Source organism: Haemaphysalis longicornis, unplaced genomic scaffold (genome assembly GCF_048455015.1).
Source record: "Haemaphysalis longicornis isolate Haplotype H1 unplaced genomic scaffold, Haemaphysalis longicornis Haplotype H1 scaffold_8, whole genome shotgun sequence".
NCBI classification, from domain to species: Eukaryota; Metazoa; Arthropoda; class Arachnida; order Ixodida; family Ixodidae; genus Haemaphysalis; species Haemaphysalis longicornis.
Genome location: NW_027526445.1, coordinates 184,783,793 through 184,797,084, shown reverse-complemented (window position 1 = coordinate 184,797,084; position 13,292 = coordinate 184,783,793). Strand labels below are relative to the sequence as shown.

At 45.3% G+C, this 13,292-nt stretch overlaps 1 protein-coding gene across 4 annotated transcripts in view; it reads left to right on the top strand.

Moving 5' to 3' along the window:
* The first annotated feature begins 826 nt into the window (after positions 1–826).
* The window catches only part of LOC144149418 (uncharacterized), a 125,211-nt gene continuing 112,745 nt past the window's right edge, over positions 827–13,292 (top strand). The window contains exons 1-2 of one of the 4 annotated variants that reach the window (XM_077680979.1): positions 827–960; positions 4,865–4,941. In XM_077680979.1, the coding sequence (XP_077537105.1) occupies positions 894–960; positions 4,865–4,941 (144 nt within the window). In that variant the 5' untranslated portion in view covers positions 827–893. Of the gene's footprint in view, positions 961–1,496; positions 1,826–4,864; positions 4,942–13,292 lie in introns of those variants that run through there. The other 3 variants (XM_077680980.1, XM_077680977.1, XM_077680978.1) reach the window with 3 other exon arrangements.

Sequence of the window (13,292 nt, the reverse complement as noted above, 5' to 3'; positions counted from 1 at the left end):
GACTATTGGTAAACAAGCCTGGTTCTCCAGCACCTATGAGGTCATTGCAGATGTTACAAAAACACAATTTGGTGCGAGAATCAACATTTTAACTTACATTGATTAATTTTTTTCTGAATAAAGCGTCGGTTGCTTCCAGACTTTAGGCATTTGCAAACACAAAATCTTAATAAAACCATCTTTTTTGTCTGCATATCCCCTTTAAGCAAGGGACAGCAGGAATCAGTTTTATAGTTTTATATGTTTCTGCCACAAGAAATTATCCTGGACGGCTGAATAGTGCCCTTTTTATGACCGAGGGGTTATTTTAGCAGCACGTCGATGTCGTGTACCCCAGGTAAGTGGTACCTATGCAGGTCTCGTCTGGCGCAGCTACAGTAGTAAAGACAAGTCCGTTGACTGCTACCTATTGCTCTGCTGACGATTTTCAAGGCTTTAACATTGGCTTTTTGACGTGCCAGTTACAACCTGGAGATTGCCATAGAGGTTGCCATATCATTGCCAGCTCATCTTTTATTTCGGGCTTCCGTGATGGGGTTTTTCATTGAAGGGGCTGAGGTCCCTGCTATAATTGGTTCCTTGTGCACCCACAGCTTATGAAGTTTTACATTATGTTTGTGATTTTTCTCAATTTTTTCCGTCTCATATTTATCACTCCAAAATGCTTCCCATCACTCTAAATTATCTTTGTGCACTAGCCTGTAATTAGAAATTTTATTTCCACGCACTGACAATTGGACGGTCTAGGCCATTCACCGGCCAGTGGGTATGTGCCGTACCAGCCGTACGCCGAAGATCATCATCATCATCATGTTCCAAGGCCTAATCTCAGGAGAGTATCCAAGTCTGCCCAACCTGCCCAAACCGACGCCAGCTATTCATCAATTATCTCTATGGTTCATCGGCACCGTTACGTCCAAACCACGGCTACAGAAGCTTGTGATGATGCCCGTGACTGTGGTAGGCCAATATTCTGAGCGGTTTTAGTGGATAACTTTAGTGTGCAGACGTTCATATATAGAGAAAGAGAAATGTCGTTTAGGCAACCCTCGTCCGGGCCGTCAAGCAGCACCCTCTTCGTTTGCTTTGTTGGGTTAGAGTGTTGTTAAGCTTAGTGTTTTTAAAATTTAATGTGTTAACCTGCCTCCATTTCGGAGTCCATTCTTTCCAGCCTGTCGAGACATGCGACAGCGCGATTTCTCCGGCTGATGTGAACCTTCAGGTAGCCAGAACTTTCATTCCTTTGATTCTCCCAATTTGTAGTTTTACGCGATGTAAAATCGCGGGCAGCTTGGGAAGCCGTGCGTTTTTTTCTGGATACTTTAGATGGCGCTGCGGTTCCAAAGTGGTCATGGCAATCATTTCGATTCGTTTTACAACACTTTTTCTAAATAAGTGTTGTCGCTGTTCTGGTTGAAACAAAACAGACCACAGAATGGGACCTTCGTGTAAAGGTTGAGCTTGAACGGAGGATCGGTTTGCGCTGGACAAACTGCGGGCGCTTGGGTTCGGGGGTATCAAACATGTCGTCTGCACTTTGCATCGTTGGCAGCCGTGGACGCACATGAAGTGTGAACCTGTTGGTCAACAAACACATCAACACTGCCGTTTCGGGCTCGTGGCGTGCAAAACCATGTGATGCCGATATAACCGCTGTGTGAAAGCGTTGCCTGTTGTGCAGAACAATGAACGGGGACCAACTTTGAGGGCTATGCCCGTTGGAATGACGAGATGTCTTGGTTGGGCGGCACTCTGTCGTCCCTCACCAGTCAGATATCGAATCTCACAAGCGAAGTGCTCCTCGAAGGACGCGAAGAGGTGGACGGTACGTTTATCAGTGAGCACGGGCTGATTCTCAGCTGTTTGTGAAGTTGTGTGCCGAGCAAAGCGTGAATACGCGGGCGAAAGCGGTGTCCAGTGTGCACGAGCGAAAAAACACAGCTGTTGTTACGTGTGACTAGATGCGAACCAGTTTCATTACCAGTATTCATGGGGCATCATATTTGCTACCACGTAGGAAAACAATGTTTACTTTTATTTAGTTCGTGTGGTTTCAGTCAGTAAAGAATGCCCCACGTCAGGTTTCGGTCGCAATCTGTGCCAACGTTTGCCTGAATTTTTGTCGGTGCTCAAATGATACGCGATCCTATTGCATCTTTAGTTTAGGACGCAGCAACTGCAGCGCATATGTGCGCGTTTGCGATAGTCAAGGCATTTAACTGATTAAGCTTGCCAATGTGTGTTCCAGATTGCCGCATTTTGGGACGTTTTCCTGGTTACGAGTGAAAGCAAAGCATTTTTGTATCAAGTGCACGCTAGTTCGGGCTGAGGGCTCCATAGGAAATCGCGTCTTAAATGTGTAATATCAGATATCGATACCGGCTTGTTATGATCCCGTTGAGCACATTGGCACAGCCCTGCAAAAACGCCTGTAAAAACAAAAAAAGCTTTTTTTTTTTTAAATCTACCATCTGTGTAGGCCACCCTTGCTGGGAATTACGAACGAAATGTGGTCAACGAACAAGTATAACATCCACCCGAATACATGTAGTCCGGGGGGGGTGGGGTCGTGGTCGTGTAAGTCGGCTTGACACCTTCAATTTTTTTTTTGCTCAAGAAGCTGTTGAAACGAAAGCTTTACAAAAAAAAAAAAAAAAGGTTGGCTCATTTGAGACATTGAGGAGGGCTCGATTTTAGGACTGTTTTGCTCCTCAGGTAGCCTGATCAGGTTGCAATGTCCCTGTGATAATGAAGAGTGTTTCGACACATCACTTGTACGAATGAGGTGACATGACCTATTCCAAGAATTTCTGCAGGACCAAGTTGATTGAACCCGAGCCATTTCTAGTCCGACCATCCCAGTTGTGTGGTCCCGTATTGAGAAATTTTTTTGTACTCGCTCAAATGATCGGGCCCAGTGACTCCCTTTGCTGGGAGCTGCCGCTCATACCATTTGTCGGTAGTATGTAACCACTGGTGATGACATGGCTGGGATCGAAGTCAGTTTGTCATTCAGGGTGCGGCATCACCACGCATGATGCTGTCCCTTCCGGCCACTCTAAAGCACGTAACACAGCATTTTAATGGTCAAGGAAGCTCATAAAGCTCACAGGGGTTCACAGAGAGAGCCTCGCTTTAAAGTTTGACCTGGTGCAGAATCCTGGCTCGTGCTCATTTCTGAGGCATCCGTTTTGCGCGGTTGCATGAGAAATAACAAGGCACCAACAGCGCTGCTGCTTTCCAGTGGCTTTTTCATCTCAGCGTTGTAATTACTTCTGACATTCAAAATGGACACTGTTGAAATGGATGAAGCTAAAAAATGGGCCCCTCTTCGAGGTTTCAAACCCAGGAGCACTGCCTGCTTGGTGCAGTTATCACTTTACCAAGTTAGATAACTTGTATCTAGTCAGTGGCAATGTGTACAATAAATGACTTTCAGATAATTGCCCCCCCACCCCCCCACCCTTTGATTTTGAACACCATACCCCACTTTAGCAAGGCAAAATTTAAAAAAAATCCTGGGCCATCTCCACTAACGTGAAACTTTGAAGAGAGGCTAAGCATGCAGTGTATAAGTGTATACTTGGTGCCTTGGCGTTTTTGCCCACGGAGATGAAACAGTTGGGGGGTAGAAGTATACAGCTCTGCTGTAAAAGTCTCGTGTCTTTGAGGCACGAAGCGTTCTAGCGCAAAGCGTTGGAAGACGAGTTTCCCAGTGCGTTCTTTTAGTACACATTTTTTGCCTAGGGAGATGAGACGTTCTACCGCGAGGCGTTGGAAAACGAGTGTCTCAGTGTTTTAGTACATACCGTGACTACATGAGCTGATGGCGACGACAGGAGACGCTGACATGCTGAGAACCTAAGAGGCTTCGCCCCTAAAATATCGCTGAAATTGTAAGGAGGATGTGCTTCTAATCTAAGTACCCCTCGCATTTAAGCATCGCAGGCTAAGAAGGAAGGGGTGCATCGGATCTCCAGCTAATTTTTGTAAAATTTTTCATAAATTTGTTTTTCGAGACGTTATTTGGTCCTAATTCTAGCTACTGCGATTAGTGGCCCTATGTTAAACCCTGGATAAGCACTAGCTTTTTCTTGCAACCAAAATACAAGATTTTCAGTTGATTTACCCTTTTATTGCCCCACCTTCCTGAACAAACTGATTACAAGTGCTTGACTGTGTCATTCCACTATCTGTAAGCTGCAGCAATGGCTTGCACAACAGGGCTTGCTCTGTTGGAATTGGTGCGGTAGGAGGTACTGATAATTTGTGCCTGCTAGACGACGCGTGAACCACAACATGGGGTGGGATGGGTGGGAATACACCTGTGATGAGTGAACACGAACTTTGAGTGAATTTAATTGGCGTTAAGTTCCTTTCAAGCAGCTCAATCACTGTGCATGCAGCGTTCTTTGAAAATGATTTCAGGTTGCAGTGTAGTGTATGGTCCTCTGTAACAACTAAATAAGCATTTTTATGGTTTCGGCATAATCAGGTCAGTGTAAGGAGGGCACTTGTTATTTGAAATTGTTGGGTGACTTCGAATAAGCGGTGACGTTTCTGAGCATACCGTGATAAAAGTGCCCGCACTAGGGAAGAGTTATGTCTGCAAAGCACAGGAGCATGAAGTGAGCCAAAGTTTGTGTACTCGATTCCTGGCCTCGTTTTTTATTCTTGTTATTGAAGTTAAGTATAAGAGCTCTAGTGCATGAAAATTTTGCACATATAAAGTCACTTCAGGGGTCTTGGAGAGATTCAAAGCATTGTACAGCTGCTGCTTCTGTGAGGAAGCCCAATTTTTTTGGTGTGGAAAAAAAAGTGAAGTTGTTCTTGTAGTTTAACAAAAGCGTCTGTCTCGTTTCAGACCCAGTGGCCCAGCTCCAGGTGTTCAAGGGCCGCCTAGAGCAGATCGAAGGCTGCAATGTGACACTACGGAAAGAGGTATGTGGCTTTGGCTTTGGCTTTGGCTCAGTGGGCTTTGGCTTTAGCTTTTGCATGTGTTGAGTCTATACATGTTGGGGAAAAAAAACGATAAATACATCCACTCATCTACACGGGCGTGCAAGATGAGAAATGTTGATAGCAGAGGTGGGGGATTCACAATTGGGCCATATGGGGTTTATCAGTTCTTTGTCCCATATCGTACAGAGATGCTGGGGAGTGAAGTTTTTACCGAGACTGTATAAATGCAGCAGAACGTCACTGATACGTTCTTCAAGGGAGTGCAGCAAATGATCATATCATGTAAGGGAATGTCACAACCCATAGAGAATGACACAGGAAGCAAGTTTGGGAAAGAAATTTATTTGAAGTTGAATAATACCCTTGCCGCACTTACACGAAAAATGACGTTAAGTGTTTATGGCCGCAAAATCGGACCGTGATACACGTGAAAACGCAAAGGCATTATATGTATTAGGCATGAGGGTGATAATGACCAAAAAAGAGAAATACACTCATATTTTAGAAGTTTTAATGCAGAGAAAAACATCTTACAAGGGTTAAAAATGTTTTTTTGTGAAACAAAACGTTATGAAAAATACGGCTTTCTACAAAACGGTGTGAGCCATTTCTAAAAGTGGCTTCAGCAGCTGCCGTCGCCTCCCAATGGTAGCCAAATCTGAAAAATTCAAAACGACGAGTATTGCAATGTTTTGCCTTTTGCCGCTGTTTTAGTGAACTTCGTCTCCTTCAGAACTTTGTCACCAAGAGTGCACAAAAAATTGTCTTATATCGAAGTTTAGCCCCATTTCCGTCTCAACACTCTGGTGCTGAGAGTTCTGTTGGTTTCATTTAGTGCTCATCGTGTTCAAGAGTAGGCAGATTTAAGGCGTTTGTGAAGGCGAATGAGTTGTGCAGAACTCCTTAAGGGGGGACGCGGCTTTCAACTTCGGAAAAATGACCAAAACATCGTTTTTTTGAAACCCACATATTCGGCTTCTATGTTTCCTATTCTGTGCGTCTGCAAAGTTTTTACGCCGAAAAGCGTCGCAAAGTGGCATAAAAAAATACTTTTGTCAGGCGCGGTGACAAACTATCAGCGCAAAAGGGCGAAAAAACGGCAATTTTCGGAGCGCTCTATCTCCGCAACGGTGCCACCGGGCGCGGCCATTTTGATATGGTTAGATCGGCCGAGCGATCGTCTTTCCCGTTCCGCTCGTCTCTTTTATCTTCGTTCATTCACAATCGCACAAACGGCAGAAAAGAAACGACGCACAAACGAAGCTAGAAATAGATGCTGAAGCGGTATTGGTCCTCCGGTCGGGGCGCTGAACTACGACCCTCCTGATTGGATGTCGCGGGCGCAACGCAAGATGGCGGCCGCCTGAGCTGCGTAGCGAGCGGATTGAGTTCATTTTCGCCGCTTCGCTCGGCCAAGTTTCTGTTCAATCTGTGGTATTCAACACGGACGTTATCGCGATGGGAATGCCAGAGATAACGAGCCAGATTACGGGAAGTTGTGTGGCTCGAAAGGCGGAGGTCATCGAACGCTTCGTGGTGCGCGTGACTCTACCGTCGCCAGACCCCGGAGGGTGACGCGGTGTGCGCGCTTGCGATAGCGGTTCGTGAAGTGAACTTTTAGTCGGATTTGCGATGTTTACACGCTTAGTTATTGCTGTGTTTTGACTGTGGGCTCGCTAGCCTTGAGAAAGAAACGGTCGACGCGTCAAACGCTGCGGCGCGCACGGCATAGCCGACGCGCATTGGAGCATCACATGACTGGGCAACCGGTTACGATTGAACGCCAGTAGTTGTAATTAATGCCTGCGACGTTAGTTTTAATCTTAAAAGCGACCTGACCAGCCATATCAGGTATAATCAAAGCTCGATATGTCGCGGTAAGCGTGCGCTGCGATGAGCGCGAGCCATATCGCCTTTCTTGCGCAACGTTTCCCGTGCACTTGTAATTTTCATGCAAACAGATTTGAGTTAGTAATATAGGAATAAAAATATGCTCTCTGCGTTAAAAATGTACGTTACTGTGGCAGCATTTAACAGTGATTTTTTTAGGGAAATTATTGATACCATTGCTCAGGGCATACTAGCTGTGCTGCGAGAAATATTGGATGCCTTGAATGTCAAAAGTAGTAAAAAAAAATATGCTCTTGCATTGAAGTTGGGAGTTATGCAGAATACTCTACCAAGCTTCAAAGTAGCTCATTTTCAACCTTGTGGTATGCAAACTTTTGGCAATGAACACCTGCACTATGAGTACTAAGTTGCTGTGCCAGGCAAGATAAAACATGAAAAAAAAGCCAAAAATGTTCAAATTTAAGTTAAAAAAATGCTTAACTTGTTGCCATGGTGACAACACTGCAAAAGGAGGTTGTCCAGTGCGATACAGCCAACCAACTAACCTACTTTGCATTGAAAGCCCATTGAAACCCATCTCCCCTCCGTTTGGTTTGCAAAGGGGGGTATGTACTCTTCACGGAGGAGCTGAAAATGATGTTTTCTGGAAAGAGAAAGGCTGAAAAGGCACTCCAATTTCAAGGCAAGGCCTTCCAGAAGCTCCATGTTCAAAAGGACATGAAAGGCTACAACCGTGACGACTTTTGATATGTGAAACCTATGTTGCAACTTCGGAAGCCGTTTTCTCAAAACAGTTTTTTTTGCCACCTGTGTCGCTTGTCCCAGGGATTTCTTCGTGACCGCTGGGTCTATTTTGATTCCGTTTCTTGCATTACATTCCTTGATGAACTGTTCAGGTCGTGACACTTTTAGTTTTCCAGATTTGTTTTTTGTGATTTTTTTATTCAAATAATCGTTCACAGTTGACATGCCTGTTGCACATTAACCTCTAAAAAAATGAAAACTAAAAAACATTGTGTTGTAAAAAAAAAATTCTAAAACTGTCACGACCTCGTCCATTCATTTGGGAATGCAAAGCACTTCGAACAAGTTTTCTATCGTGTTTTATAAGCTGCTCAAGCTCGGTACAAGCGGAACAGAAAGAAAATTGCATACATAAAAAAGTTATCAAAATATTAACTTCAAATTTTTATGGTGTTATCACAGAAGCATTTCCAATTGCTGTGCCAATTTTCATCAAAATCCACAAAGAAATAAAAAAGTTGATTTTGAAAGCCACGTCCCCCTTAATTAAACCAAAAATGGTATTAGAGCGAATGGCACCAGATTTTTGCGTGTAGTAGCAAATTAATGGTATTAAAACTTAATGTTCTTAATGTGTATGTGTGGCACAGGTATAACAGCGCCTTCAGCAGCATGAAACCCACTGAAGAAATCTCCTGACCCTTGCTAGCGCGTACATTGAATGTTCACTAAATCTGCGTGCCCTTTTTCTTTTGAGGACAGGTTGCGGGCCTATGCAAGGTGACAGCAGTTTGGTAGAGAGGCTAATGTGATGTGTAAGGGTACTACAGTGGCACCAAAAAATGAGGGGGAAATGGATGCGGTGGCGGTGTCTGTCATAAAGAACCTTGTGGTGGCTTTGCGGATCAGTGATCTGTGAGCAGGCGACTTGACCAGTGGTATCAGGAAGTGGGATAGTGTCGCGCGTACATTCTGTTGGTGAAGCTGCAGTCCATAGTACAAAAGTGTCAAGGAGGGCAGTGTTGGGCTGTGGCCAATCAAAAGATTGAAGGAGAATAACTGGCATTGTCAGACTGAAAGGAATAGCAGAGAAACATGACATACCTTCATGCCTCGTCCCAATCAGATGAAACACACATGTAAAACATGTTAGCGATGGTACGGTTCAAAAGTCTGGTGAGGCCGTTTGTCTGGGGGTGTTACACTGTTCCACTTAGTGTTTTATGAATTTAAGCACAAGTGCAGTATGCCCTCAATGACTCGAAAGAAAGCATCAAAGACGGTTTTTTACCAGGTGCTGAGGCGTGCTGTTGTGAAGAATGACATCATACAGCAAAAATTAAAGCCATCCCACTCAACGTGAAAGCTGTCGGAAGTGCAGAGCAGTGATTCGTCATAATGGGCTGTAGCACCGTTATCCGCACACTGTTACCACCCGACGCAAATCGAATTTCCCACCACTGTAGTGCTCGCGCGCCCCCTACCTGAAACTGCGCCAGCGGGAGTTTGGTTCTTTTTGTGCTTGCTTTTCCTCCCACACGTGCCGGCGTTGCGCTGCCAGTTTTTTTTGCTTACCATCGTAAAAATCAACCCAACGAGCATTCTAAACTAAGTGAACGCAGCCGCTGCCAGTTAATTACATATATTTTTGCATCAAATGTACCTGCAATTTTTTTTTATGCACTAAACAACGGGGAGATATATTGCAAGCACCAGCGTTTCGCAAGGTTCGACTGGTTATCGCTATTTAAACTTGGTTTTCGAAGCCTCTGCGAGACGCTCTATGACGGAACACCGGGCTCTACCTGGGTCCGTTATCTCGCGGAACCGCCTGATTTTGGCAGTCGTTTGACATCGACAGTTACAAGCGAGCTACGACGACAAGGCGAGCCTCTAAAGTGCTCTGCACTGAAAAGTTTGCAACCTCAGGAGGGCAACTGGGGGGTGAGCCCACGTAACTTCGTAGCGGGTCATATGGTTAGTGGCTACAGTGACCCACTTGCTGGCAGGCCTTGATGTTGGGAACGGACAGGAAATTTTATGCTGATGAGGGAAAATGATTCTCGACAAGCCGAATGATTGTAGGGGACCAGCCCAGGGGAAGTTTGGTGTTTTCCACCAATGGCACTTACTAAAAGTTAGTGATGTAGCATTTCACCAACTGATAAAGACCAGAACAAAGGGATCAATGTTGGATGGGGCCATATTGCAACTACCGCAGGACCAGCACATGAGATTTTGGTGCACATTAAAGATTTCGATTGGTTTACACTACTAACCTCTAACCCTCAACTATGACACGCTTCGTAGCCATAGTGTAGTAGCTGTGTGCACACAAAATCTCAATTTGAATTTAGACTACACGTTTGTCGACAAGACTTTATGATTGCGAGAAAATAAAAGGCAAACAGAAAACAGAGGAGGAGGAGTAAACTTTATTTGTGCGAGCTCTAAGTGCTGATGTCTGTGCACTCACCTGGCCGAAAAAAAAGAAAAAGAAAAAGGAACTGCAAATAGTTGTCACATAATGGGAAATACAGCAACAGCTTGGTGTCGCAAAGTGCATCGACTGCAAGTTTAGTGACCGATTGCATGTTGCCTATTCAATCTGATGCATAAAATTTGGGTCAATCAAATTTATTGCGCTAGACTGAACAGTTCACATATTGTTGCATTTATATACTGTGAAGTGAAGACTGCATATCAGGACTTTCAGGCAGGCCAAGAAGTCAAGTCTCTAACTCAGTTGAATGAAGAAGGCGTTGAGTGAACCATCTTGCTGAGTTGCATTCATTATCACTTTTAGTATACAGTTGATGGCAATGGATGTAGTTAACACAGCTGGGTCAATTACTGTGCTTGGAGCACTTGGCAAGGTGCTTGAGCTTTTTGTTGCAAATGTTGCTTTAGCAATGGTCATTAGCAATGGTCATCTTCAAATTTCCAGTGTGTGTACGTCTGTGGACACCTTGCAGCAGAACTGTTGTTTGCAAGTTCGGGGATAGCAGCTCAACCGCAGTGTTTCCCAAACCAGGAAGCAAAGCAAAACAGGAAGCTATGATTTTTAGCCGCTGATCGCAGGATTTCCCGTACGAGTTTTGTGCCTTTTACAAGGTCAGGCGGGTGGCAGAAAAGATTACTGTGGCATGTGGATTCACCACAACTGTAAGCGGCAGGGGCAGGACGACATGCTGTGCTGCCCTGGCAACAGTGCCCACATGCTTTCACATGACACATAGCCATGAAAGGGTATTGGCTTAATTTGGCAAGGCCCTTGCCTCGCTAAATTCACCCAAATGCCTACCAAAATGGACACACATGTGGCATATAACTGCATGGTAAATTGCGTCCCCCCCCTAAGGAGTAGTGACATGAAGTTTATGTGTTACGTTTTGTTTCTCTGCTATAGGTGCCTACGAGCTCAGTAATGATAGAATGGCACATTAGATTGTCGAATGCAGCATAAATAATTACTTGCAGCTCCGTTTATTCGTGTCAGTTTCCATTTCAGTGAGCGGAACACTGAGGAATCCGCCTTGACGACGTCCCTGTTCTCATCGCACCTCAGCCATTGCCGCACGTGTGCCAGAATGGCCCGACCGGCCGTAGTCACACGTGATGTCAATCCTAAAAACTGGGACGTGATGCACGATGCAGAAAAGTGCACGCCATCAGCACCGCAGCCGCCTCGATACATCACGGGAGCCCTGACGTTGGCCGTTTGGGTCGAAGTGCAGATGACGTCATGAGCTAGCTCGATGTTGTGGATGAGCTTTCTCACTCGCGCAAGGATTAAAATTGATTTAAATTGATTGGTTCTACTAAACAGTTGCGGTTTAAACGTCCGAGGGGGTATCTCCATATACAAAGGAAGCTTCTTACTTAGTTATCTGAGCTTTGAAATTTCGTGTCAGTACTCCTTTAGAAAAGAATGAAGCTGTGGGCCATTTGGTCTTTTTACTTGTGTACTTCACTGTTTGTGGACCTTGCCACTCAGGCAGCTCATTTTTGCATCTTGGGCGCTTAATGACGTCCCAGGGAATGGTCAGCTGCCATTTTCTTTTGCATGTGAAGCCCATCTTGGTCAGCCTTGCCGTGGGCTTTCTGGTGGTTGGTTTTCTCTCGGTGAATTTCTTAAGTGGTTGTCATCTCCTGGGGGCTGTACACCCTTGCAATAAGAATTTCTGTCGTAAACAGGTAGTGTCACAAAAGTTTGAGTTCTAGAAACTTATATGGTTCACTTCATGAAGATGTTAGCAAAAGAAAAGTGGTACAGTTTAACGTCGTTATAAGAGGCATGGATGTAAGAGACAAATGGGCATAAGAGACACTGTTCACCCACATGGTTGGATGCCCTATATCTCTTCCAATAAATTGACCTCTTTTATAACAGACATCGGATGTAGAAGACAGTTGGTTATAAGGGACAAGTTATCCTTGAGTTTTGGTCAACAAGAGATGTGGTGGTGCCACCAGTTACTAACTGCAGTTGCATTCGTTGTGGAATCAAAGGGGATGAAAGACGGCTTCAGCCGCTATTTGTTACAACTTCAGCAAACACACAGTGGTTCAGTCAGCTATGAAGTGATGACGAGAAGCCCTGCCAATGGAAACGCAACCTACAGAAGTGGTTGAAGCTTACCACCATGCGTACGAGTGTGACTGCGCATGCGGGCTTCTGCGCAAGCAGAGAATACTGGAAGTGCGCAGTGGGTCTCCCGATCGCGTGGCTTTCAATCAAGAAGCATCGCAGATGTCGAGTCCTGCAAGCCTGATGAATAGCCGGAGCACACTGTGGAAGAAGCTGTCTGCACTGGCTATTCATCAGGCTCGTGAACTCGACATCTACGATTCTTCATCTTCTGCAGACAGTGAAAGAAGAGAAAGCTTGTAGAAGCTGTTGTAAGAAACAGTGTGAATACAGTCATGAAGCAAACTATGGTTCAGGACGAAGATCATAAATTCTGGGGGCCAAAGATAAATTAGAATGAATCTTTTGCAACCTGCTGTAGCGTTCTTTTCTGATTATTTTAGTCATACGGTGCCCACATTGAACTAGGGGTCGACCAGTAAGTGAAAGCATGGTACCCTGTTTATAAGAGACCTAGAGAGAAGCTGCTCTCTGGTACATGTCTCTTATAAAGGGGTTCCACTGTATAGCAATGGTCTGAGAATGCAGCGCAGTGCCAGATTAAATGGCTTAGGTCCGCAATAGAGGCCGCCCCGTGCGCTCTATACTTGTGGTTAAGTGTGAAGTTGTAATTGTGTGGCTCTGTTCGCATCCTCACCACTGCTTCCCGCTGTTGTCGCTTGAACTGTGCTGATGCAGTAGCCTGCTGTGCACGCTCTCTGCTGCGAGGGAGACCCGCTTTCACTCCCTCCGATGTGCCCTTCACACTGACCAGTGTCGGTCAACCCTGATGAAGGAGCCAAGTAGGCTCCGAAACATTGGGACCGTATTTGCCTCTTCCTCAAGAGTGGAACTACGTCATCTATAAACCCGGCCAGTCTCTCTCTCTCCCCTTAATTCTCTTCAACCTACCTTCTTTCTCACGTGTGCATTGGATTGCATCAGAGGAGTCTTCCGCGTACATGGGACCGCCGTATCTTGTCCTGCCACTGCCAGCATTAGTGGTGCTGCTGGTGAGGTCCAGGTTATGTGCTGCTAGTGGCTCCGGCACACTGTTCGGCAACTTCAATAGTTGCGGTCATTCCTCAGTTTGGCTACTTTGCAC